Source organism: Hypanus sabinus, chromosome X2 (genome assembly GCF_030144855.1).
Source record: "Hypanus sabinus isolate sHypSab1 chromosome X2, sHypSab1.hap1, whole genome shotgun sequence".
Lineage (NCBI taxonomy): Eukaryota > Metazoa > Chordata > Chondrichthyes > Myliobatiformes > Dasyatidae > Hypanus > Hypanus sabinus.
In genome coordinates this window covers 34950555-34978008 of record NC_082739.1, presented here as the reverse complement: position 1 = coordinate 34978008, position 27454 = coordinate 34950555, and the positions used below count along the sequence as shown (strand labels likewise).

Genomic DNA, 27454 nt, shown 5'->3' with positions numbered 1-27454 from the left:
CTAATTTATTGATATTTTTCCTATAATTCGATGACCAGAACTGCACACAATATTCCAAATTTGGCCATACCAATGCCTTGTACAATTTTAACATTACATCCCAACTTCTGTACTCAATGCTTTGATTTATAAAGGCCAGATTTCCAAAAGCCTTCTTCACCACCCTATCTACATGAGACTCCACTTTCAGGGAACTATGCACTGTTATTCCTAGATTTCTCTGTTCCTCTGCATTCCTCATTGCCCTACCATTTACCCTGTATGTTCTATGTGGATTATTCCTGCCAAAATGTAGAACCTCACACTTCTCAGCATTAAACTCCATCTGCCAATGTTCAGCCCATTCTTCCAACCAGCATAAATCTCCCTGCAAGCTTTGAAAACCCACCTCATTATCCACAACACCTCCTACCTTAGTATCATCGGCATACTTACTAATCCAATTTACCACCCCATCATCCAGATCATTTATGTATATTACAAACAACATTGGGCCCAAAACAGATCCCTGAGGCACCCCGCTAGTCACCGGCCTCCATCCCGATAAACAATTATCCACCACTACTCTCTGGTATCTCCCATCTAGCCACTGTTGAATCCATTTTATTACTCCAGCATCAATACCTAATGACTGAACCTTCTTAACTAACCTTCCATGTGGAACTTTGTCAAAGGCTTTGCTGAAGTCCATATAGACTACATCCACTGCCTTACCCTCGTCAACATTCCCCGTAACTTCTTCAAAAAATTCAATAAGGTTTGTCAAACATGACCTTCCACGCACAAATCCATGCTGGCTACTCCTAATCAGATTCTGTCTCTCCAGATAATTATTAATACTATCTCTAAGAATACTTTCCATTAATTTACCCACCACTGATGTCAAACTGACAGGTCTATAATTGCTAGGCTTACTTCTAGAACCCTTTTTAAACAATGGAACCACATGAGCAAAACGCCAATCCTCCGGTACAATCCCCGTTTCTAATGACATCTTAAAGATCTCCGTCAGAGCTCCTGCTATTTCTACACAAACTTCCCTCAAGGTCCTGGGGAATATCCTGTCAGGACCTGGAGATTTATCCACTTTTAAATTTCTTAAAAGCGCCAGTACTTCCACCTCTCTCTTATTTTGTGGCCCCTCGTGGCATATGCTTTGCCAGTTATTATTAAAATTATCGGACACCACTAAGTTATTTCTGCTGTTCTGGCTTGGGTCAAACCTGCTGTACATTTCCTGACAGGATGAGTGAACCAACAATTGACACAGCACAGTACACTCATCTAAAGAACGACATTTGTCGACAGGAGTACATTGTCCCGAAGCAGGAAGCTTCGCCACTCTCAACCAGCGCTCTGTCTCAATACAGCAACCCCACACCAGGGGGTCACCGTCAACCTCTCTTGGAGCCCTGAATTCTGGTGCCAGGACACTTCAACAGATCAACTCGAAGCCGCAGCTTCCTGTCCCAGTGCACCTTGCACCATGAGCTCCGGCCATCTCTGTATTCTACAGACTGAGCCAAGATTGACTTCGTCACCTCTCTCCTGACTGGGCGAGCTCTGGCCTGGGGTGCCACTAACTGGGACAATAAAACCACCATTTGCAGCAAGTGTGAAGAATTCACCCTGAGATGCGGCAGGTTTTCAAGCATCCAGGAAACGGAACGCAGCAGTGGATCAGATACACCACCTGCGTCAAGACTCACACTCGGTGTGTGATTACACCATGGAATTCAGAGGTGTAGGAATCAACCCTGCGTGGTTTTCTTCAGCCTGAGGTGGCATCGGACACCAGTCACTATGTGGCCTGGCAGAACCAGGACTTATTGCAGTGATAAGTGCCAGGACAGCTGCACACTAGGCTCTGCTGCACATTTACTAATCGGTGAGTAGGCCTCTGCACTCACTCACTCTTACTCGTTCTCTCACTCATATTCACTTTGTCACACTCAAGCTCTCCCTCACATAATCATACTCACACACTCTCACAGTCACATTCACCCCTTGACCCCTTCTCAATTTTAATCCTCCAACCCACTATCCCTGAAACCTCCTTTCCAACCCTTACATCTCTTCTCCCTGTGATCCGCCACCACTCCACCCCCTAACTCTGGTACTGATTCCAACCCCATGTTGCACACCTGGATGTACACCAGTCCAGGTGCCCAGTCCTTTACAGAACACCAGGTAAAGACAGAAGCTGTCAGGCATGCAGAGGTAGCACAACATCCCTGAAGCTGAAGAACAACTGCAAGGTCATAACTTGGGGCTGCTACTGCATCCAATTTCTATTGTAGACCTAAGCCAGCACGCCAAATCTTTTAGGCTAAAGCCCTGCTGTCAGCACAGGTGTAGCTGCAGGACTCTTTCTCATTCTTGTTTAATCCTTTATCGTTACTGTAAATATTATTGTTTGTTTCAGTCACTTTCTACCTCTCAGGAGCTTTAACCAACTTTTATAAAATTACACAAATGCAAGTGTAGACACTGCCAACTAATTACTTTCCCAGAAAATAACATTGGGGTTAGTGTGAAATCCCGGGATATATACAAGGCTGGTGTTTCAAGGCTAAATGTGATTGGCTAGGACTGTGCATTTATACATCATGCCAAAGCACTGGAGCCCATTCTCGGGATATCCCAAGCTCGTCAGAATGATGCGTCTTGTGGTCCTATCTCTGCTCCTGGCTTCAGCTACTGCAAGGAACATCAATGGTAGTAAGTGCCTGCTCTTCTGCTCAAATTTATGATAGTTGGCATTGATCCTTATTCCTTTTGACTTTGGGTGGGAGATGAGTTCTCTCTGTTCGGGCTTCGCTGATACCTACTATTAGGAGGAGAGGCAGCTGGCAGAGAAAGGAGATGGTTAAAAGCAGACAGTATCACACTGTGCATGATACACTCTGTAATATTTAAACGAGATTTTGAGAATGAGCACCAGAAAGGAAAGGGAAAAGAACAGCTAGGACGTGAACAGGATGGAGGTCTGGGGAGAACGGTTTCAGAATCAGAATCAGGTTTATTATCACTGATATACACTCAGTGGCCACTTTATTAGGTACACTTGTACTCTGCTCATTAATGCAAATATCTAATCAGCCAATCATCTGGGAGCAATTCAATGTATCAAAGCATGCAGATATGATCAAGAAGTTCAGTTGTGGAGAATTGTGACCTAAGTGACTTTGACCGTGGAATGATTGTTGGTGCCAGATGGGGTGATTTGAATATCTCAGAAACTGCTGATCTCCTGAGATTTTCATGCACTACAGTCTCTAGAGTTTGCAGAGAATGGTGCAAGAAACAAAAAAACATCCAGTGAATGGCAGTTCTGTGATTGAAAATGCTTTGTTAATGAGAGAGGTCTGAGGAAAATGGCTGGACTGGTTCAAGGTGACAGGAACTCAAATGGCCACATGTTACAACAGTGGTGTACAGAAGAGCATTTCTGAACAAATAACACATCAAGCCTTGGAGAGGGTGGGCTACAGGGGTAGAAGACCACAGACATACACTCAGCAGCCACTTTATTAGTTACAGCAGGCACCTAATAAAGTGGCCACTGAGTGTACATCATGAAATTTGTTGTTTTGTGGCTGTAGTACAGTGCAAGACATTAAAAAAATTATAAATTACAATAAAATCTTTTAAAAAGCAAATAATGTAAAATAGGAATAGTGAGGAATGAACTTCCAGAGGAGGTAGCAGAGGCAGATATGGTTACAAAATTTAAAAAGCATTTGGAGCTTTAATGAGGGACCAGAGAGATGGTCTTACAGTTAACCAGGAGAACCGAAGGGATGGCCTTGGATGAGAATTATAGGAATGGATTATAAATGTGTTAACTATTCGATATAGTACACGATAAAATACACCAGACAATGACTTTGCCTAACATCTATACTTCTTCATTAATCATAGAGTCATGGAGTCACAGCACAGAGAAAGGCCCTTCTGCTCATGTGTGCTGATACAGAACAAGATATATATTCAAACTAATCCCGCCTAATCTGTACCTCAACCACTTCCTGTGGCAGCTGCTGTGGAAAAATGTTGCCCCTTAGGTTCTTATTGAACTTTTCAACTCTAACCTTAAAACTATGTCCTCTGGTTTTTGATCCTCCGACCCTGCAAAAATGACTGCTTACCCTATCTATATCCCTTTATGATTTTACATGATCACCCTCAGTCTCCTATGCTCCAAGGAGTAAAGGCCCAGCCTGTCTAAACTCAGTCCCTAAAGTCCCTGCAACATCCTTTTCAATATTATTGAGATACGGCACAGAATAGGCCCTTCCGGCCCTTCGAGCTGAGCCACCCGGCATTCCCCAGCTTAATCCTAGCCTGATCACGGGACAATTTACAATGATCAGTTAACCTACCAACAGGTACATCTTGGACTGTGGGAAACCAGAGCACCTGGAGAAATCCCACGTGGTCACGGGGAGAACATACAAAATCCTTACAGGAGTTGACCCGGGTCGCTGGTACTGTAAAGCATGGTGCAAACCACTACATAGAACAGTACAGCACATTACAGGCCCTTTGGCCCACAATGTTGTGCCGACCCTCAAACCGTGCCTCCCATATAATCATCCACCTTGAATTCCTCCATATACCTGTCTAGTAGTTTCTTAAACTTCACTAGTGTATCTGCCTCCACCACTAACTCAGGCAGTGCATTCCATGCACCAACCACTCTCTGAGTAAAAAACCTTCCTCTAATATCCCCCTTGAACTTCCCTCCCCTTACCTTAAAGCCATGTCCTCTTGTACTGAGCAGTGGTGCCCTGGGGAAGAGGAGCTGGCTGCCCACTCTGTCTATTCCTCTTAATATTTTGTGCACCTCTATCATGTCTCCTCTCATCCTCCTCTCCAAAGAGTAAGCCCTAGCTCCCTTACTACATTACCGTGCTGCCCCAGCTTTGCACTCCTTCCAGTTTATTCACATTCTCCCTATAATAGGGAGAACAAAACTGAACACACTACTGAAAGCACGGCCCCACTCGTGTCTTGCACATTCACAACATAACCTCCCACTCCTATGTTCACTATTAGTTCAAACAACTCAAAAGATCCACTGAATAATTTCAAATGGTTGTTTTTGTTGTTTCACAACTCTTATAGTTACATTCATGCCTTCCATCTGTATTGAAATATTACCCACTGTTGATGACCCTGGCCAGGTTTCAACTCTCTGAGTCCTTGACTCTGTTTTTTCCTTCAGTGGTTGGTCTCTTGGAGTCACTGTTGGCAGTCATCTCATATAGCAACTTTTTATTCATTTCTTTGCATACCTGCCAAATATTGTTTAGTTCCTTATTGCCTTTAAACATCCTTGATTCCAGTCGTTATCCATATGAGTATGTGTTTCCTTAACTTCTACACAGTCCTGCTAGTGCTATCCTACAATTATCTTAACTATTTAATTTGTCAATTTCCTGAGTGTGTATTTGAGACCTGTGATCAGAATGCCCTTTTCCACAAGATGTCAGGCCCCAAATACTCCCACCTACTTGTCCAGTGTTCCAGATAGCTCACTGTGGATTGTCCACAGGGCTATAAAGCTGTCTCATCTGTGTTCTCAAATGAGACTGACCAGGAGTTAATTACATGACCTTCCTTCACTACTCCACTTTGTTTTCAGCATCTCTTCCTTAGCAACAGAGTGTCCTCCCAATGCATGATGGGATATTAGACATTGTTCTGGCTGCAATAAAGGTAGTTAAGGGAAAGGATGGAGTGAAAGAACTGGAGGGATTGAGTTTGAGAGTTGGGGATCTGCATGGTTCAGTTTCATGTTAGTTTGGAGACCAGAAAAGTGGCCTTTGAAGAAAATTAGGAAACCAGCCATAATGTCTACAATGATAGCTCACAGAAGTTCAAAAGGTACAGCAAGAAAGAAGGCTATTCAGCCCGTCAAATCCATACTGGTTTAATGCATGAGGAATCCAGCTGACCCCCCTCTCTATATCATTGTATTTCCCCCCCCCCTTTCAAGTTCTAATTCAGTTCCCTCTTGAATGCCATGATTGCTTCTGGTCCCACTAATTTCCTGATATTACATTCTGGCCCTAACCACAAGAAGCATAAAGAAGTTTTTCTTGTAGTAAATTTTAGTTCTTTTGGTTGTAGCTTGCATTCTATACCATCTGATCTTAACCATTTGATTAATCTACTGTCTAAACCTTCCATGACTTTTTCTGTCTTAAGGAGAACAAAAGCTTCTCATCCCTGGAATTATTCTAGTAAACCACTTCTGTTCCCTCTCCAATGCCTTTACACCTTTCCTCAAAAGTGAGGCAAATACTCAATTTGTAACTGCACCAATGTTTTAGAAAGTATCTCGATATCCTTCTTCCATGGCTCTATTTATAAAACTATTTCTCTTTCCAATAAACAAATCCCCCCCACCCTTCCTCTATTCACCACTCTGGACCTTCGCTTCTTCTCATCTGCTTATTACTTTCTCCTGGATTGCATCCTCCTTCCCTTTCTCCCATGGTCCATTCTCCTCTCTTATCAGATTCCATCTTCTTCAGCCCTTTACCTTTCCCACCCATATGGCTTCACCTATCATCTTCCAGCTCGCCTCCTTCCCATCCTCCCACACCTTTTTATTCTGACATCTTACCCTTTCCTTCTCAGTCCTAAAGAAGGGACTTGGCCTGAAACATTGATTCTCTATACATTTTCACAGATGCTGCCTGACCTGCTGAGATCCCTCAGCATTTTGTGTGTGTGTGTTGCTTTAAATTTCCAGCATCTGCAGACTTTGTCACATTTATGACTCACATTTGATTAACCTCATGGTCAACATGATTGATGCAGGCATACCCCTAGGTTTGCTTGTTTCTGTACTTTTAGAACAGGGCCCTCTGGTTTAAATTGCCACTATTGTCTTTCTTACTTAAGTTTAATTGACTACACATCCACCCATTCCACCAGTACACTCATTCCACGTTGGTCCGGAAGAACATTGTTTCATTTGGTGGTATACATGTAAATGGTGGACTAAAAATGATCTTGAACTTGACCTCCCAAAGTCTATACTACCCTCCCTCTGTAGCACTATGTCTTGTTGGGGAAAGGTGGGTGATGATGAGGATTATATGAATGCATGAAAGCTAAAAGTCAATAGATAATATTGATTAGAGTGAGGAAACTTGAGCAATGAGCTTTGACGTACTTAATAGAAATGAATAGATAGTTTTTTACTGAAGGGTCAAAGGCCAGAGGGATGGACATTGTTGAGAGTTGTAGGAGTGTCTGAACGGGTGATGTTGATAAAAGGAGATAACTGATGCATGTGGATATTGCTACAGTTTTAGCAATCAAAATGCACTGTTAAAATGTAAATGTTCTTGAAAAGTATTGAAGATGACCAGTGTGTAGAATTACAATTGACTGCCTGAAGCATAAATATATGTATCCTGCTTTGAATGTTCTAACTGGGGCTTAACAGCAGCCCTTGACTGTTCAAGTCCCACAGTGTAAACTGAATAATCTAGACTGACACTCCACTGCAGTGATGCATGGTATCAGTTTTACAGTGAAACCAGGTGCCTGTCTGCCCACTCAGGTAGATGTAAATGATCCCAGGGCACTAAATGGAGACAGAGGAGGAAACTCTCCACAGTGAATTTGGTGATATTCATCTATAAGTCAACATCACTAAAAATAGAATTCGATCAATATCTTTGAAGAGGTAGCCTAAAAGATTGACAAGAGCAAGGTGGTAGCTCTACATATCTTCAGCAAGGCTCTTGACAAGGTCCCAGGTGGTAGGTTGGTCTAGAAGATGAAGTCACTTGAATGAACTATCTAACTGGATACAAAGTTGGGGGTCTAAAGATGTGGATTCTGAGGAGAATTAAGAGTTTAGCAAGATGATCTTTGAAGAGACATATGACTAGAGGAATGCACTTTGAGAGGGAGAAGCTAAAACCAGATGTATCAGTATTTCAATAGAGTAAAGGGAACTACAGAAGCATGAGAGAGAAGCTGGTCAAAGTTGTTTGGAAGAGGCACTATCAGGGATGACAATGGAACAGCAATGGCTGGAGTTTCTGGGAGCAATTTGGAAGACACTGGATAAAAATATCCCAAAGAAGAAGTATTCTAGATGAGGCAACCATGGCTGACAAGGGAAGTCAAAGACAGCATAAAAGCATAAGAGAGGGCATAAAATATCACAAAACTTAGTGGGAAGCCAGGGAAAGCTTTTAAAAGCCATCAGAAAGCAACTAAAAAAAGCAGTCAGAAGAGAAAAGATGAAATATGAAGGTAAGCTAGCCAATAATAGGGGATACCAAAAGGTTTTTCAGATATATAAGGAGTAAAAGAGAGGTGATGGTGGATTTGGACCACTGGAAAAGCATGCTGAAGAGATTGTAATGGGGGATAAGGAAATGGCATATGAACTCAATAATTATTTGCATCAGTCTTCACAGTGGAAGACATGAGCAGTATGCCGGAAGTTCAAGAGTGTCATCAGGCAGAAGTGAGTGCTATTACTACGAATGTGCTTTGGAAGCTGAAAGGTCTGAAAATAGATAAATTACCTGGACCAGATGGATTACACTGCAGGGTTCTGAAAGAGGCAGCTGAAGAGATTTGGGAGGCATTAGTAATGATCTTTCAAGAATCACTAGATTCTGGAATAGTACCGGAGGACCAGAAAATTGCAAATATTAATCAACTCTTTAAGAAAGGAGGGAGGCAAATGACAGGAAATTTTTGGATAATTAGCCTGACTTAAGTGATTTGGAAAACTTTGGAGTTCATTATTAAGGATGAGGTTTTGGGGTACTTGGAGACAGATGATAAAATAGGCCAAAGTTAGCAGGGTTTCCTTAAGGGGAAATCTTGCCTGACAAATCTGTTGAAATTCTTTGAGGATATAACAGGCAGGATAGCCAAAGGGGAATCGGTGGATGTTGTATATTTAGATTTTCAGAAGGCCTTTGACAAGGTACCACATATGAGGCTGCTAAACAAGATAAGAGCCCAGGGTATTACAGGGGAGATACTGACATGGATAGAGCATTGGGGGATTGGCAGGAGACAAAGAATGGGAAGAATTGCATTTTCTGGTTGTCTGGCAGTGACTAATGGTGTTCCACAGGGTCAATGTTGGGACCGCTTCTTTTCACATTATATGTCAATGATTTGGATGGCGTAATTGATGGCTTTGCAGCTAAGTGTGAGGATGATACAAAGATAGGTGGAGAACAAGCAGGGAGCAGTGTTGAGGAAGCAGGGAGTCTGCATAAAGATCTAGACAGATTAAGAGAATGGGCAAAGCAGTGGCAGATGGAATACAGTGTAGGGAAGGTGTATGCTCGTGCAAATTTGTAGAAGTAATAAATATTTAGACTATCTTCTAAATGGATCAAATTCAGAAATCAGGTGTAAAGGGACTTCAGAGGTACAAAGGGATTTCCTAAAGTTTAACTTACAGGTTGAGTTGGTAGTCAGGAAGGCAAATGCAATGTTAGCATTCATTTTGAGAATACTGGAATAAAGGAGCAAAGGATGTGATACTGAGGCTTTATGTGGCATTGGTCAGACTGCATTTGGAGTATTGTGAGCTGTTTTGAACCCCTTCTCTAAGAAAAGATGAGCTGGCATTGGATCCTTAACCTTAATCTCTCTTATCACCTCTGGATCTTTGTACAACACCCAATCTAGCACAGCTAATCCCCTAGTGGGCTCAACAACAAGCTGTTCTAAAAAGCCATCTCTTAGACATTCCATAGATTCTCTCTCTTGAGATCCAGTACTGGCCTGTTTTTCCCAATCCACGTTCATGTTGAAATCCCAACGATTATCATGACATTGCCCTTCTGACACACCTTTTCTATCCCCTGCTGTAATTTGTAATCCACATCCCGGCCCTTGTTTGGAGGCCTGTATACAACTGTCATTAGGGCCCTTTTACCCTTGCCATTTCTTAATTCAACCCATGGAGACTCTACACCTTCCAATCCTATGTCATCCCTTTCTAATAATTTAATATTATTTCTTATACACAGAGCCACACCATCCTCTCTGCCTACTAACCTATCTTTCCAATACACCATATATCCTTGGACATTCAGCTCCCAATGACAGCCGTCCTTTAGCCAAGTTTCAGAGATGGCCACAACGTCATACTTGCCAATCTGTAGCTGAATTTCAAGATTGTCCATTTTATTTCTTATGCTGCATGCATTCAAATACAACACTTTCAGTCCAGTATTTGTTGCTTTCTGTTTTAACTGCACCACACCTTTATTGTCCTGTAACTCATCCCACTGGCTGTGATTGTGCCTCATCTCCTGCCTGTCCTTTCTATCATCTCTATTGCATGCTATCTTTGATTTATTTCTGTTTTCCCCTTCATCAGCCCTATCACTCCAGTTCCCATCCCCCTGCCAGATTAGTTTAAACCCGCCCTAACAGCTCTATTAAACCTGCCTGCTGGGGTATTGAAACAACAACACACACAAAATGCTGGTAGAACACAGCTGCCTAGTCTGCTGTGTTCCACCAGCATTTTGTGTGTGTTGCTGTTTGAATTTCCAGCATCTGCAGATTTCCTCGTGTTTGCTAGGATATTGGACCCCTTTGGGTTCAGGTGTAACCCGGCCTTTTTGTACAGGTCTTACCTCCGCCAGTAGATGCCCCAATGATCCAGGAACCTGAAGCCTTGCCCCCTACACCAGTCTCTCAGCCACGCATTAATATGCCTGATCTATTCTTGTGCTCATTAGCACGTGTCACAGGCAGCAATCCCAAGATTACTGCCCTGGAGATCCTGCTTTTCAGCTTCCTACCCAACTCCCTGAATTCTCTCTTCAGGACCTCCTCCCTTTTTCTAGCAATGTCATTCATACCAACGTGTACCAAGACTTCTGGCTGTTCACCCTCTCCCTTCAGAATACTCTGCACCCGATCCAAGACATCCCGTACCCTGGCACCTGGGAGGCAATACACCATGCAGGTATCTCTATCAGGCTGACAGAACCTCTTGTCTATTCCCCTCACTATGGAATCCCCTATGACTACCGCATTCCTCATCTTCCTCGTTCCCTTCTGCACCACGGAAGCAGGCTCAGTGACAGAGACCGGATTGCAGTGGTTGTCCTCTGTCAGGTCACCCCCCTCAACTGCATCCAAAACGAGATAATGATTACTGAGGGGGATGGCCACAGGGGTGCTCTCTACTATCTGAGCTTTTCCCTTCCCTTCCCACTCATCTAGCTCCTGTAGCCTTGGGGTGACTGACTCCTTGTAGCTCCTGTCTATCTCCTGCTCACTCCCCCTAATAAGTTGTAGGTCATCAAGCCACAGGTCCAGATCCCTAACACGGTCTCTCAGGAGCTGCATCTTGGTGCACCTGGCGCAGATGTGGCCATCTGGGAGACTGGAAGATTCCCAGGGTTCCCACGTCTGATACCCAGAGCAAAGTACTAACCCTACAGACATGTTCTTTATTCCTCTGAAACAAAATGGGAAAAAAAAATTTGATGGCTCTAGGCCTGTACTCACTGGAGTTTATAAGAATGCGGTGGGGGGGGGGGGGGTGACTCTCAATGAAACCTATTGAATATTGAAATACCTAGATAGAATGGATGTGGGAAGGATGTTTCCTATCATAAGGGAGTCTGGGATCAAAGGGCACAGTCTCAGAACAGAGGGATGTCCCTTTAAACAGAAATAAGGAGGAATTTCTTTAGCTTGAGGATGGTGAATTTGTGGAATTAATTGCCACACCAGCTGTGAAGGCCAAATCATTGGGTGTATTTAAAGCAGAGGTTGACAGGTTCTTGATTAGTAAGACATCAAAGGTTATGGGAAGAAGGCAGGAGAGAGAGGGCTGATTGTTCTAATTTTGTTCCTATGTCTTGTGGTCTTATCAGAGTCCAGTACTGGCAGCCGTTTGTGTTCCTGCTTATCTCCCTCCAACAGCTGTCTCCAGCCATTACTCTCCATTCCTTGCACCTTACTCCACCTGCTTTTCTCCCCCTCCCCCTCCCCATCTGTGGCCCAGCTCCCACAGTCTGCTGACTTCATCTCTGGATCTCCATAGATGCTGCAGAACAAATAGGGCAGGGTAAAGTTAAAGGGTGGGAATTAGAAAGAAAATTATGAAGGCAAAAATATTGTGAAAATGTTGACAAGTATAATTGAGGAAAACTGCAAAGTTTTCCATAAATAATGCTGATCACAGAGACCATAAATTGAGTAGTTTATTAATTTATCAATATGTGAACTGCTGAACTAGATTTTTTTTGTCCATGAGATGGCAACCCTAGTATTTGCTCTCTGTTCTGTGACCATTTAACTGTGCTGCTTACTGGACAGTTTCAGCAGGGTGTTAAGTTGGGAGTCAAATGGAGATGCACTCATATGTATGGATGCGGTGGGACTCGAAAGTCTACATCATGTCCCTTACATCCTGAGTAATCCTGGTATCATTTTCTAAGCATGATTAAATTTTCAATCTCAGAAGAAGACTTTGGCCAATGGCCAATGTGAGGTTCTAGTTCCCTTAGGAGCTTTGGAACAGAAGGAAAAGGGGCATTTAGTCCTTCCGTTAATCTCTTCCCTTGATTGCAGGAAGTAAAGATTCATGTGCCGGCCGTTGTGGGGGGGAGTTGAACCACAATTATAACTGCCAATGCAACCACGCCTGTGTGAGACATGGAGATTGCTGTCAAGACTACAACATGTGCAACTGTAAGTAACAAACATAGTTCCCCCCAGCCAGTCCAGCAGCTGAGTGTTTATGAAGGCAGGCCGCCTGCAGGACCTCACCTCCTGTCTGAGCATTGGCTCCTGAAGCCTCCCTTGAACGCAAGCCATCTCTACCTCCATAATGCCCCTGTGCTGCCTCTAATGTTCCATCCTCCGTAACTAATCCCAAGGTCTGGTCTCCAGATCCTAATTTGCACCAGGTTTTGCATCAGCCTCGCATCCTCACAGCTGTCTCCATCCCAGGTCATTCCTGACCTCTCATATTGCCTATGTGGAGTTTGTGCATTCTCCTTGGGTTTCCATTGGGTGGTCTGGTTACCTCTCACCTTCCAAATATTTGCAGTTTGTTGAGTTAATTTACCACTCTAAATTGTCACTAGGATGGCAATGTTTGGCAGAATCTAGTAATAGCTGATGGGAATGATGGGAAAATGTTTATAGGGCACTGAAGAATGTGTTAGAACACAGATCCACAAATCCTTGAAAGTTGTGTCACAGGTAGATAGGGTCATAAGGAGACCTTTTGGAACATTGGCCTTCATTAATCAGAGTAATAGGTAGAGGAGTTATGGTGACGTTGCACAAGGTGTTGGTGAGGCTGTATTTGGAGTACTATTTCCATTTCTAGTCACCTACCAACAGGACAGATATCCATAAACTTGAAAGAGTACAGAGAAAATTTACAAGGATATTGCTGGGACTTGATGACCTGATTTATCGGGAAAGGGTGAATAGGTTCCCTGGAGTGCAGAAGAATCCGGGGAGATCTAATAGAGGTATACAAAATCATGAGGGGTATAGGAAGGGTAAATATATTCAGGATTTTCCCCTCAAGGTGAATGAACTAGAATAATATGTTTAGGATGAAAGGTGAAATATTCTAACCCTAAGGCAAATCTGAGGGGGAACTTCTTCACTCAGAAAAGGGTGGAATGTGGAATGAGCTGCTAGCAGAAATAGAGGATGTGGGTTCAATTGTAAAATTTAAGAGAAGTTTGGATAGGAACATGGATGAGAGGGGAATGGAGGGTTGTAATCCAGGTGTGGGTAGATAGGATTAAGCAGAGAAACAGTTGGCTTGGACCAGATGGGCCCAAGGGCCTGTTTATGTGCTTTAGAACTGTATGACTCTATGTCTGTAATAAAATGGGAGTTGCATAGATTTAATGTAAACTGATATTTGATGGTTAGCATGGACACAATGGGCCAAATGGCCATTTTATCTCACTTACACTCTTGGGTATATAGTCTAAACCAGTCCAAGGACATTCCTACTTAGAAGAAGTTGGCTGTGTCAGGTCATAGACACGATATATGAGATGAACAGTCACTTTTTGTTTTTTCAGGGAAGGGGTGCATAAAAATAGAGGTCTTAGGTTTGAGTTGAGAGGGCAATGAGTTAAAGGGCACCTGAAGGGGAAGTTGATCACACGCATGGTGGTTCATATGTGGAACCAGCTGCAGAGGAAGCTGTAGAGGTGGGTACAATTACAATGTTTAGAAGACATTTGGGTAGGTGCATGGGTAGAAACATTTAGAGGGTATTAGCAAATTGAACAAATTCAGGAAGTCAGCTTGATTGGCATGGATGAATTGGGCTAAAGGGCTTATTTCTGTGCTGTATAACTCTGAGAAAGATAATAGAATGGCCGTTTCTTACAAATTTCAACAAATCCCAAATTGTTTCCCGGAAACTGGAAGATAATACATGTAATGCTACTATTGAAGAGGAAAGGGAATGAGAAAAAAAGTCTCATCAACTTGGCGTTAATCAGAGGGAAACTGTTGGGATCCATAATGAAGGAAGTGGGGCTAGACAAAGTAAATGTGAATTTAAGAAAGGACAATTATTTTTCACAAATACACTGGAATTTTTTGAAACTAACAGAATAGTTAGGTTATACCAAGATGCTGGTCAAGTCTCAAGCAAAGAGAGCATTAAACTTGGTGTTCACAATCATTGCAGCAAGGATGTCCTGCAAGGGAAGATGCAGTGAGGCTTACGACCACAGCAATCCCTGTCACTGCAATTCCAAGTGTGACCACTACAACAACTGCTGTCAGGATTATCATTCTCAGTGCCAGGGTAAGTGCGAGATGCAGGCTGGATTTCCAGCCTTTTTTTCCCCCTTTCTCTATCTCTCTCCATTCCTTACTCCCTCTATCTGCAAGCCTCTACCCATCTTTTTCAGTGACTGGATTAGAGACTCTCTCTCACTTTCTCTCCCCTTTCTCTCTCTCTCTCTCCATCATCACTTTCTTTCAGTCTTCTGTCTCTTATTCTCCCTCTCTTGTAGTCTCACCTTCTGACAGTGAGGATAGGAATAGAATGAGGTGGCAGATAAATGTTTGGCTGAAGAACTGGAGCAGGGGGCAGGGATTCTGATTTCTGGATCATTGGGACCTCTTCTGGGGCAGGTACAACCTGTACAAAAGGGATGGGTTGCACTTGAATCTGAGGGGGGCCAATATTCTTGCGAGCAGGTTTAAGAGAGTTTAAGAGAGGTTTGGGAGTGGTTTAAACTAATATGGCAGGGGGATGGGAACCAGAATGATAGAGCTGGGGATGAGCCAGCAGGTTTACAAGTAGATGATGGGTGTAACGTGAATGTAAGGAAGGACACCATCATGGTTAGCGTGACAGTATTACAGCTCAGGGCATCAGAGTTCAGAGTTCAATTCCGACGTCATCTGTAAAGACTCTTTATGTCGTCACCGTGGGTTGTGTGGGTTTCTTCCAGTGCTCCAACTTCCTCCCATAGTGTAAAGATGTACTGGTTAGTAGGATAATTGGTCATTGTAAATTAAGCCGGTGTTAAATCAAAGGCTGTTGGCAGCATGGCTTGGAAGGGCAGAAGGGCCTATTCCAAGCTGTATTTCTGAATAAAAATTACATGAATTTCTGAATTCTGTGAGGATGAATTCCCGCAAACCCAAATAACTGTAACCTGTACATGTAACTTCTACATGTACCATGCTGCTATTTAAGGAAAGGATAGCAACCAAAGAATGACAGATGGGGTAGCTGAACATCTATTGTCAGTACATGACAGGAATCTATAATTAAAGACAGAGCAAGAATTGATTCTTTTGAAGGAAGTGGCTAAAAGGTGGATAGGTGGATTTCTGTGGATGTGCACCTGAACATCCTGATAGCCTTTACATCAATGAAATTAGAACAGAGGGGGATAAAATTCTGCTACAGGTATATAAAACCTGTCCAGATCACACCTGGCATACTAGAAGTATGGTCAGTGTTGCAACGAATGAGGCAAACCCAAACGCAGGACCCAGGCACAGCGATTGGGTTAGGATGCAGACGTGGGTGAGCATTGAACGGCAAACAGGAGAGAATGCAGGGAAGCAGGAGGCAGGCAACACTGATCTTGACACAGAGCGTAGAAAGGGAAGCGGCAGACAAAGCTTTTCTTAGCACAGAGAGACAGAGTTACACAGGTAAACCTCGGTGCTGACGTAAAACTTAGGATACTATCTTGACCACGGAGAGACTGAGTCTCACAGGTAAATCTCAGTATTGAAGCAAAACTTAGAACACACAATCCTAAGCGGCCGGGAAATGTTAATTACCACACTGGCAAAACCAACAATCTGGCAACGAGTGGGTGCAAAGCTGGAGTTCTTATACTGAAGGCCTTGATGAAAACCAGGTGTGCCACCATCAAAGGAAATTAGGAACAAAACAGGGAATTAACGGTCGGGACCATGACAGTCAGAAGTGTGCCCAGAAGAGGGTTCAGAGGAGGGTCACAAGGATGATTCCAGGAATGAAAGGGTTATCATACAAGGAATGTATGATGACTCTGGGTCTGTACTCACTGGAATTTAGAGGGGGGATCTCATTGAAATCTTTCGAATGTTGAAAGGCCTAGGCAGAGTAGATGTGGAAAGAATGTTTCCCATGGTGGGAGAGTCTAGGACAAGAGGGCACAGCCTCAGGATAGAGGGGCGCCCTTTCAAAACAGAGATGCGGAGAAATTTCTTTAGCCAAAGGGTGGTGAATTTGTAGAATTTGTTGCCACGGGCAGCTGTGGAGACAAGGTCGTTGGATGTATTTAAGACAGAGATTGATGGGTTCCTGATTGGACATGGCATCAAAGGTTATGGGGAGAAGGCCGGGAACTGGGGTTGATGAGGAGAATAAAATGGATCAGCCATGATTGAATGGCGGAGCAGACTCGATGGGCCAAATGGCCTAATTCTGCTCCTATGTCTTATGGCCTAAGTATTAGACATCAGTATCAGACTAGGAACTTAATGTGAATTTACCTAGACTTTAAGCCTTGCAGCGCAAGAGGAAACTACACAAGCTATAGCTGTGGTTCTTCTAATTTACAAGGTCAATTAATGATTTGATCAAAGTTTTCAAGATTTTAACTCAAATGAAGTGCAAAGTTTCACATACTTTTTCTGTGCTGAGTAGAAAATGGAAAGCAGTAACTTATTCCTTCAGCCAAAAGAGGGCAGTACTGTACTGTTCCCTCGAGGAGAAGGCTGCAAATCACAATCGACTATCATAATATTGTATCATAATGATATCATAACATTTTATAAAGCATAGAAATCCACAGCACATTACAGACCCTTCGGCCCACAATGTTGTACCAACCATGTGGCCTACGCTACAAACTACCTAGAATTTTGTATCCACTTCCACCACTGCTGCCAGCAGTGCAATCCATGCACCCACCACTCTGTGTGAAAAACTTACCCCTGATATCCCCTCGGTACCTATTTCCAAGCTCCTTAAAACTATGCCCCCTTGTGTTAGCTATTTCAGCCCTGGGAAAAAGCTTCTGGCTATCAATGCCTTTCATCATTTTATACACCTCTATCAGGTCACCTCTCATCCTCCATTACTCCAAGGAGAAAAGGCCGAGTTCACTCAACCTATTCTCATAAGGTACACTCTCCAATCCAGGCAACATCCTTGTAAATCCCCTCTGCACTCTTTCTATAGTATCCACATCCTTCCTGTAATGAGGTGACCAGAACTGAACACAGTACTCCAAGTGGGGTCTGACCAAGGTCTTGTATAGCTGCAACTTTACCTCATGGCTCTTGATCTCAATCCCATGGTTGATAAAGGCAATCACACCATACGCCTTCTTAACAACACTGACAACCTGTGCAGCAGCTTTGAGTGTCCCATAGACACCAATCCCAAGGTTTGTCAGATCCTCCACACTGCCAAGAGTCTTACCATTAATATCATATTCTGTTTTCAAATATGACCTACCAAAATTAACCATGTCACATTTATCTGGGTTGAACTCCATCTGCCACTTTTCAGCCCACTTCTGCATCCTATCAATGTCCCACTGTAACCTCTGACAACCCTCCAGACTATCCACAACACCCCCAACATTTGTGTCATCAGCAAACTTATTAACCCACCCTTCTACTTCCTCATCTAACTAGTTTTTACGAATGAAGGGTAGTTTGCTTTCTTGTTTTTACAATGTTGGCAAGTTGGCATATTCCTCCCTATATGTGAGTTGTATCTCTCTCATACAGACACACACACATACATACACACATTTGCACACTCTTACACAGACACACATATATGCCCTCTTGCTACCACTGGGAGAAGTTCACAGTCTTACAGCTTGTGATGGTGAATTTCACTGTCTTGCAGTTAGCAATCCTGGGGGTGATTTCACCAATCAGGAAATTCTACAAATTTCTGAAGAGATCTATTCACTGGATGTCAACAAGGCCACTGAGAATGACATTCGCCTGAACCTTCAGGGTCCTATTTCGAACTCCCAGACTGGAGATGAGATCGATCGTGCTCAGCTCAGGTAGGGCTTGCAAATCCCTGGGTCATTGAAACTCTGCTATCTGTGACCAAATTGGATGTCTTCTGAACTGACTTCTACAGTTGGATGTCATTGTCACTTGCTTCTTCTCTTTGCTATGGAAACTGAGAAGTAAACACAACCCTCAGTGCAGTCAGTTAGTCTACAATTATGGTACAAACAACATACTGAAATGTAACCAGGTTGACACAGTAAACTCACCAATCTTAAAGTTGCACTTCCCCTGGTGGCTGATGGACTTACACCACAGGATCTAGGTTTAATTTCTTCTTGACTCACTTCACCCCCCCCCCCCCCCCAAAGCTCAATAAAATGTTATCCTTCTCACCTCCATCCCTTTTTGCCCCATAGTGAATTGCTATGAGTCTGTACGATGCACCACTGAACAGAATTATCAGCACAAGTCTGGGCATCATAATAAATGACATTGTAACCTGACTCTGTATTACACAGGCACAACACCATCGATGATGCTACAATCTGATGCAATACAGCACAGGCCAGGAGTGTCTAGAGCCTGTTTAATAGCTAGAGGCACTAGAGACTGCAGATGCCAGAAGCTGGAACAATACATAAAACATTGGAGGAAGTTAGTGGGTCAGGCAGCATCTATGGAGATGGACAGTCAGTTATCGGGGTTGAGCGCCTTCAACTGGAATGAAGATGCAACACACAAGATGAGTCTTGATTTGAAACGGCAACTGCCCAGCTCCCTCCTCAGATGCTGCCTGACCCATCGAGTTCCTCCAGCATTTTGTTTGAGAACTGTTTTGTGACTCCATTTCAGCATTCCCAGCCAGTCTGCCTCACTATTAACCAGAAGCAGAAATAAGGAATTCTGTTGTTCACCAGATTGAACAGCAGAAGTAAACCGTGTGGCCCATGAACTGTCCCGGGCAGTCACTGCAGAAACATCAGAATGATCTACACAGCAGTAAGTCACAAGTTACAGATGCTTTAAGCCCTCAACTCTTAGTGTCTCACAGCTCTTTGGTATTTTTGTTGTAGGCTCTATACATATGTGAATGAAGATGTCCTGTTCACAAAGCCAACATTCGCTAAATTCATTGCACTCTTAGACAACTACAACCGAATGACAGGCATCCCTGAGGAGTTCACGCCAGAGCAGCTCAGAGAAGAAGATGCGTTTCTTAACGAGATTATGAAGACCCCCATCATGAACAAGCTGTATAGTGTCCTCCACTCAAAGAGTAGGTACCCTACATTTCAATCCTTTGCCTGTGGGTGCGTGGCTGTCGTTTGTGTGTCGGATGTGATTCTGCCCTGAGGAATATATCATAAGAAATGGACACTGAGCATGGTTGTATTGCACCAAATTATTTAGTGTGAGGCAGTATTTCCAGCAGTAATACTCATCCAGAGTATATATAAGTATTGCATCCAATGCTGGTGTCCAACACAGGAGTCAGGACTACACTGGAGGTCAAATACACAGGCATCTGACCCCTCCACTCAAATTACTGACCTTCATTCTAAAGGAAAATTTAGTTAATTTTTGTTTATTTTTCCTTATTTCAATTTTACTTTCTATGAATTAATAGTATTTTCATGTGTTTTAAATGTATCATTTTTAAGATGTTGTTCTTTTTATATAATTTTGATGTTATTATTTAGTTTTATCTAAAGGTTTCTAAATGTCTCTGATAATCATAGATACTTAGAAACAGCAGTCATAACCTACTTGCACAGTCCATGGACAAGGTTTCATTTCTACTGTCTATCATCTGGTCGCTATGCCTCGGAGAAAGGCAACTGCAGTGACATTGGAAGGACCATAGCAGCCACCCAGTTGCAGAGATCTAACTTGATTGTGGGTTAGCATGGATACAACTGGGAGCGAGGCCAGAATGTGATCCAGCTCCAGAGATTTGATATCTTCAAGGTGTGCGATGCACAGAGTTCACAGAATCCGTTGCAGAGCATATGATGTGCACAGTTTGTTGGGTCAATATGTTATGTGTAGATTCCAATGTGTAAAGGGTCAATATACAAAATATATACAGGGATCATATGACATTGAGGATATGTAGGTAGAAGGTATACAATAATCATCAGGGTACAAGATAGATACGGAGGACATGAAAAATATAAAAAATACAAAAGGTAAGTGTGTAAAGTAGCAAATATATAGTATATGCAGGGAGTGTGAGGTATCGTGACTCCATACAGAGCCACCATTAAGGTAACGAGGTACCTCATATATCACATATGAGGCAAATGGGATATGCAGAGAGAACTCGATGTGTACAAAGAACTCCCCACCCATTGCAGGTCCAAAGATAGCTCAGCCTCACTTTCTCAGCAGTGGTTAGTCATGGGCAATAAATGGTGTGTAAATACAATTTTGCCTTTCCCACATAAATGTACACATGAGCTCTATACACACAAGCTGTTTCACACACACAGACATGGTCCCATGCCCACATTCTGAAGGTTACGTTTTCATGTGATGCTGCTCTCCCTCTTCACAGATTTGTACAACTCCGTTACGGACTTTAAAGAAGACCTGAAGAAGATGTGGTTTGGTCTTTACTCCAGAGCCAACACTGCCTTAGATTCCAGTGGTTTTGAGCATGTTTTTTCAGGTGAGTAATAGCCCTAGAGATGTTATTTCCGATCAGCACTGAACATGCTTTCCAGATGAGGAAGTCAAGGATCCAGTTCCAGAGGGAGGTACAGAGGCCCAGGTTTTGTAGTTTGTTGATTAAATCTGAGTGCTTGATTGTGTTGAATGCTGAGCTGTAATCAATAAACAACAACAGTTGTCCAGGTAGATGAAGACTGAGTGCAGAACCAGTGAAAATGCATCCGCTGTGGAGTTGTTGCAGCAGTAGGCAAACTGCAGTTGGACCAGGTTCTTGCTTAGGCAGGAGCTGATTATTGGCACACCAACCTCTCAAAACACTTCATCACAGTAAATATGAGTGCAACTAGGTGATAGTCATTGAGGCAACTTTTCTTGGGCACTGATATGATTGATGCCCTTTTTAAGAAGGTGGGAACCTTCAAATGCAACAGTATAGAGGAATGGGGCAGGGATGAGACCAGAATTGGTAAGTGATAAATAGACTGAGAAGGGGAGAAGGATGAGGGGTAGGAGCCAGGTTGAGAAGAGGAGTGTGTGGAGTTCGGATATGATAGACAGGTGGATAATAGGTGAAGGTTGTCAAAAAGGGCAAATGAAGCCAAGTTGGGGGAGGGATGATTGAAGGTGGAGACAGGGGTTGGAGGGTGAAAAGCAGGGACAAAAATCACACCAGTGCTGGACTCTGATAAGTAAGGAACGTGCTAATGGAAACAAAATTGGTGATCATGACAGCTGGGGCAGAAGCAGGTCAGGAGTATCAGTGAGTGAAATGTGTGGGTTATAGGCTGATGGAACGAGGGAGAAATAAAGGGAAGGGGAAGAAAATTGGTGAAGGGGGCAGGATTCAGATTCAGATTCAATTTATTGTCATTTAGAAACCACCAATGCAATGCAGTTAAAAAATGAGACAACGTTCCTCCAGAATGATATCACAAAAGCATATGACAAAACAGACTACACCAGAAAATCCACATAATGTTTGGCAATCCCCAATCCAGAGTCCGGAGAGACTGCTGCGTATTAATATCGCGCAACCGTCTAGCGCGTTCCCCGGAAAGGAGCTCCAAATCCACCAGACAAAAATAAGACCAAAAACTAAAGCTACAAGACCTGCACAAAACCACATAATTACAACATATAGTTACAACAGTGCAAACAATAGCATAATTGATAAAAAAATAGACTATGGACACAGTAAAAATAGTCCAAGATGTTAAAGGACTGTAAGTTCAAAAGAAATCACCACAGTTTCCACAAGTCCCCAGGGTCCCGACAGACTCGCCATCCCATGAAAGCAACCTGAGTCCGTTGAACCTCTGAGGAAGGTGCTATGGGTGAACCAGAGGTGGATTGGATGGAGGGGGGCAGGAAAACACAGAAGGTAAGGGTTATCTCCACTTAGAAAATTCAATGTTCATCCTAATGGGTTGTAGTGTACCTAGGTAGAATATGAGCTGTTCTTCCTCTGGCTATTGTTGGGCCTCACCCAAGGATGGACAGGTCAAATGGGAATGGGAAGGGGAGTTGAAATGGCATGTAACTGGGAGCTTGGAATGACCATTGAAGACAGAGTGCAGATGCTCTAAATCAGTCACCTAGTCTGTGCTTAGTCTCGCCGATGGAGGATAGGCCATATTGGGAACAGCAAACACAGTAGGCAAGTTTGAATGGAGTGCATGTGAATCTTTGCCACATTTGGAAGGGATGTTTATGCCCCTGGATGGTGGTCAGGAAGGTGGAGTAAGAACCCGTGCGACTGCGAGGGAAGTGCCAGGGGTCAGGCAGGGATGTAACAATGCATCGCAGGGGGAGGACTCCCCGCAGAATGCAAAAAAAAAGGGTGGCGGAGGATGTGCTGGTGGTGGGAACATTGTGACTGACCGATGATGAAAGATGTGCTGGATGCAGAGGCTGGTAGAGTGAATGTTGAGGACTAAGGAAACTCTATCTCTGTTCTGTTTGTGGGAGATGGGGTGAGAGCAAAGGTTTGAGAAAATGTGAGAGAGAACTTCATCAACCTTAGTAGAGAGGAAACCAATTTTGCTGCATTCCGAATGTCCTGAATAGAGTGGTTGTGGGAAGGATGTTTCCATTGGCAGGGGAATCTATGATCCGAGGACACAGCCTCAGAATAAAGGAATATCCCTTTAAAGCTGAGATGAGGGAGAACTTCTTCAGCCAGAAGGTGTTGAATCTGTTACAACAGAGGGCTGTAGAGACCAAGTAATTGAGTGTATTTAAGGTAGAGTTTGATAGGTTCTTGATTAGTAAAGTGGCTAAGGGCTATGGGGAGAGATCAGGAGAATGGAAGGAAAAAATGGCCATGAATAAATGGCGGAGCAAACTCAATGAGCTAAATGGCTTTAATTTTGCTCCTATCGCTTATCTCCTGGAATGGAAGGCCTCATCTTGAGAGCAGATACAGAGAAACTGGGAGAAAGGAATGGCATCCTTACAGGGGACACGGTAGGAAGAGATGTAGTCTGGATTGCTGTAGGAGTTAGTGGGTTGACAGTAATGTCAGTGAAATGGGTGTAGTGCATTTGGACTTCCAAAAGGCACTGATAAGTTCCACACATGGCACTTTAAACATAGAACATAGAACTATACAGCATAGGAACTGGTCCTATGGCCCAGAAATTAGTAATCAAATAGCCAGCTAAACTAACCCTCTCTGCCTACGCAATGTCCATAGCCTTCCTTTTTTCTCACATTCATGTATCCATCTAAATATCTCTTAAAATTCAAAGATGCTTCTGCCTCTACCATCACACCAGGCAATGCATTCCAGGCACCCACCACTCTCTGTAAAAAAAACTTGTCCCTCACATCCCCTTTGAAATGACCCCTTCTCACCTCAAGTGCATGCCCACTGGTATTAGACATTTCAACCCTGGGAGAAAGATTCTGTCTGTCTAACTATGCCTCTCATAACCATATAAACCTCTACCAGATCTTCCCTCAGCTTCCACCTATTCAGAAAAAACAACCCAAGTTTGCCCAGACTCTTGATATAGCAAATGCCCTCTAATCCAGACAGCATCCTGACAAATTTCCTCTCTAAAGCTTCCACATCCTTCGTATAATGAGGTGACCAGAACCGGGCACAATATTGCAAGTGTGATCTAACCAGAGTTTTATAGAGCTGCAACGATACCTTGTGAATCTTAAACTCAATCCCTGACTAATGAAGGCCAACACACCTCACAGCGTCTTAACAACCCTGTCAACTTGCGGGGCAACTTTGAGGTATCCATGGGCGTGAAACCCAAGATCTCTCTGTTTCTCCATACTTACAAGAATCCTCCCATTAGCCCTATGCTCTGTCTTCAAATTTGGCCTTCCAAAATGAATCACTTCTCACTTTTCTGGGTTGGACTCCATCTGTCACTTCTCAGCCCAGTTCTGTATCCTGCCGATATCCCATTGCAACCTGCAACAACCCTCCACACGATCCATAACTCCACTCGCCTTCATGTCATCTGCAAACTTACTAACTTACCCTTCCACTTCCTCATCCAAGTCATTTATAAAAATCAGAAAGAGCAGAGATCCCAGAGCAGATCCATTGGAACACCACTGGTCACCGACCTCCAGGCAGAATACTCTCCATCTCCAACCACCCTCTGCCTCCTATGGGCAAGCCAGTTCTGTATCCACGCAGCCATTTCCCTGGATCCCATCCCATCTATACCAGTGCATAGACAGAAGGAAAGATTGTTAGGTAGAATATAATGTTGACATCTGTGAGATTATCCACTTCAGAATAAAGGCTGGAAAAGCAGGGTGCTGTTTAAATGAAGGGAGACTACAGAATGTTGATCTACAGAAAAACCTGGCTGTGCTCATCAAACAGGATAGTAGCATCAGCAATGCAAGTAATCAGGAAGGGAAATGAATTTACTGCAAAGAAGATGGAGTACAAAAGTAGGGACATTTTGCTGAAATTATACAGGATGTTGGTGAGACCACACACACACTTGAGATTTGGTCTATTTGTTTAAAGAGAGATAAACCTCTCTATTAAATGGTGCAATAATATACCTCTTCTGCAACCTCTCCAAGCCTCAACATCCTTCCTAGAATGGGACAGCCAGAACTGTATGCAATACTCCAGATGCAGCTTGACCAGAGTTTCATAAAGCTGCAATCTAACTTCCTGACTTTTGAATTCAATACTTTGACTAATGATTGCAAGCATGCAATATGCCTTCTTAACCACCCTATCAACCTGTTGATCCCTCTGCTCGTCAATACTGTTAAGGGTCTTGCCTTTAACAGTGTACTGTCTCTTCACATTTGACCAACCAAGGTGCAACATTTCACATTTGGGCTTGTTAAACTCCATCTGCCATTTCTCAGACATATCTGCAAATGATTTGTATTCTCTGCCAGTTTTCTGTGCTATCCACAACACCAACAATCTGTGTATCATCTGCAAACTATTGGTCCACCCATCTACGTTTTCATCCAGGTCATTTATATACATCACAGACAGCGGAGGACCCAGTACAGATCCCTGCGGAATACCACTTATCACAGACCTCCAGCTCGAATAACTCCATTTGACCAATACCCTCTGGCTTCTATAGTTAAGCCAGTTCTGAAACCAAATGACCAATTCACCATGGATCCCATGCATCTTCATCTTGCGGCAATCTTCACTGTGGAAGACACTAGTATTATGCCAGAACTTCAAGAGTGCCATTATGCAAAAGTGAGAGTAGTTTCTATAACTAAGGTGAAGGTGCTTGAAATGCTGAAAGGTCTGAGGGTTGAATGAAGGGTGTCAAAGGTTATGGGGAGAAGGCAGAAGAATGGGGTTGAGAGGGATAATATATCAGCCATGATGGAATGGTGGAGCTGATTCGATGGGCTGAGTGGCCTAATTCTACTCCTATGTCTTATAGTCTTATGGATGAGTCTTCCATGAAGGATCTTGTCAAATGCCTTATTAAAATCCACGTAGACAACATCCAGAGCTCTACCTTCATCAATTAACCTCATCAATCAAGTTAGTAAGACATGCCTTACTCCACACAAAGCCACGTTGGCTCTCCCTAATTAGGCCATGGTTCTCCAAATATTCATAAATCCTATCTTTAAGAATTCTCTCCAGTAACTTCTCTACCACTGACATGAGATTCACCGGTCTGTAGTTTCCAGGATTATCTCTGGTTCCCTTTCTTAACAACGAAACATTAGCTACTCCCCAATCCTCCGAGTCCTCGTCTGTGACGATAGAGGACACAAAGATATTGATCAAGGGCCCAACAATTTCTTCTCTTGACTCTCTCAATACTCTGGTGTATACTCTTTCAGGCCCTGGGGACTTATCCACTTAAATGCTTTTTAAGAGACCCAACTCTACCTTCTTCTTTACTTCAAATGCCCCAGCACATCAATATGCTCTGCACTGATTTCACTATCCTCCATGTCCTTCTTCTTGATAAATACTGATGCACAGTACTCAATAAGGACCTCACCTGCATCCTCCAGATCCAAGCAAAAGTTCTCACTTTATCCTTGAGTGGCCCTACCATCTCATTAGTTATGTTCTTGATGTATGTGTAGAATGCCTCGGGATTCTCTTTAATCCTACTTGCTAAGGACTTTTCATGGCCCTTCCTGGCTTTCATAATTCCCTTCTTGATTTCTTTTCTGGCCTCATTGTAATCCTCAAGGGCACTGTTTGATTTTAGCTGCCTAAGGTTTTCATACTTTTCCTTTTATAATTTATCCAATATCCAAGCTTCTCTTAACTTGCATTCCTGTCCTTCATTCATACTAGAAAAAAACCTGTCCTGTACTCTGTGTAGTTGGTCTTTAAACACCTTCCACATGTCAGATGTGTACTTGCCCCAAAACAACTGTTCACAATTATCTCTCCCTAGTTCCTGCTGAATACGCTCATAGTTTGCCCTGCTCCAATTTAATACTCTTCTGCAAGCTCTATAATTATCCTTATCTATCGCTGTTTTGAAAATTAAGGAGTTGTAGTCACTGTTCCCCAACTGAACTGTTGGATAATGACCAGGCTCATTATCCAACACCAGGTCTAGTATTTATTTAGGAAACCCTCCTGGATGCACCTAACAAATTCTGCCCCATCTAAATCTCTTGAACTAAGTAGGTCCTAATTTATATTAGGGAAGTTGAAGGCCCCCATGAAAATAACCCTATTGTTTTTACACATTTCCTTAATCTTACTGCATTTCTATTCCTCAATCTCATGGTGGTTACTGGGAGGTCCGTG

At 43.1% G+C, this 27454-nt stretch overlaps 1 protein-coding gene across 1 annotated transcript in view; it reads left to right on the top strand.

The window, feature by feature from the left end:
• Positions 1-2657: 2657 nt before the first annotated feature.
• The window catches only part of endou (endonuclease, polyU-specific), a 35361-nt gene continuing 10564 nt past the window's right edge, over positions 2658-27454 (top strand). Inside the window, exons 1-6 of the mRNA XM_059957330.1 lie at positions 2658-2721; positions 12610-12729; positions 14714-14833; positions 18407-18572; positions 19599-19801; positions 21083-21196. Of these exons, the coding sequence (XP_059813313.1) occupies positions 2658-2721; positions 12610-12729; positions 14714-14833; positions 18407-18572; positions 19599-19801; positions 21083-21196 (787 nt within the window). The remainder of the gene's footprint in view (positions 2722-12609; positions 12730-14713; positions 14834-18406; positions 18573-19598; positions 19802-21082; positions 21197-27454) is intronic.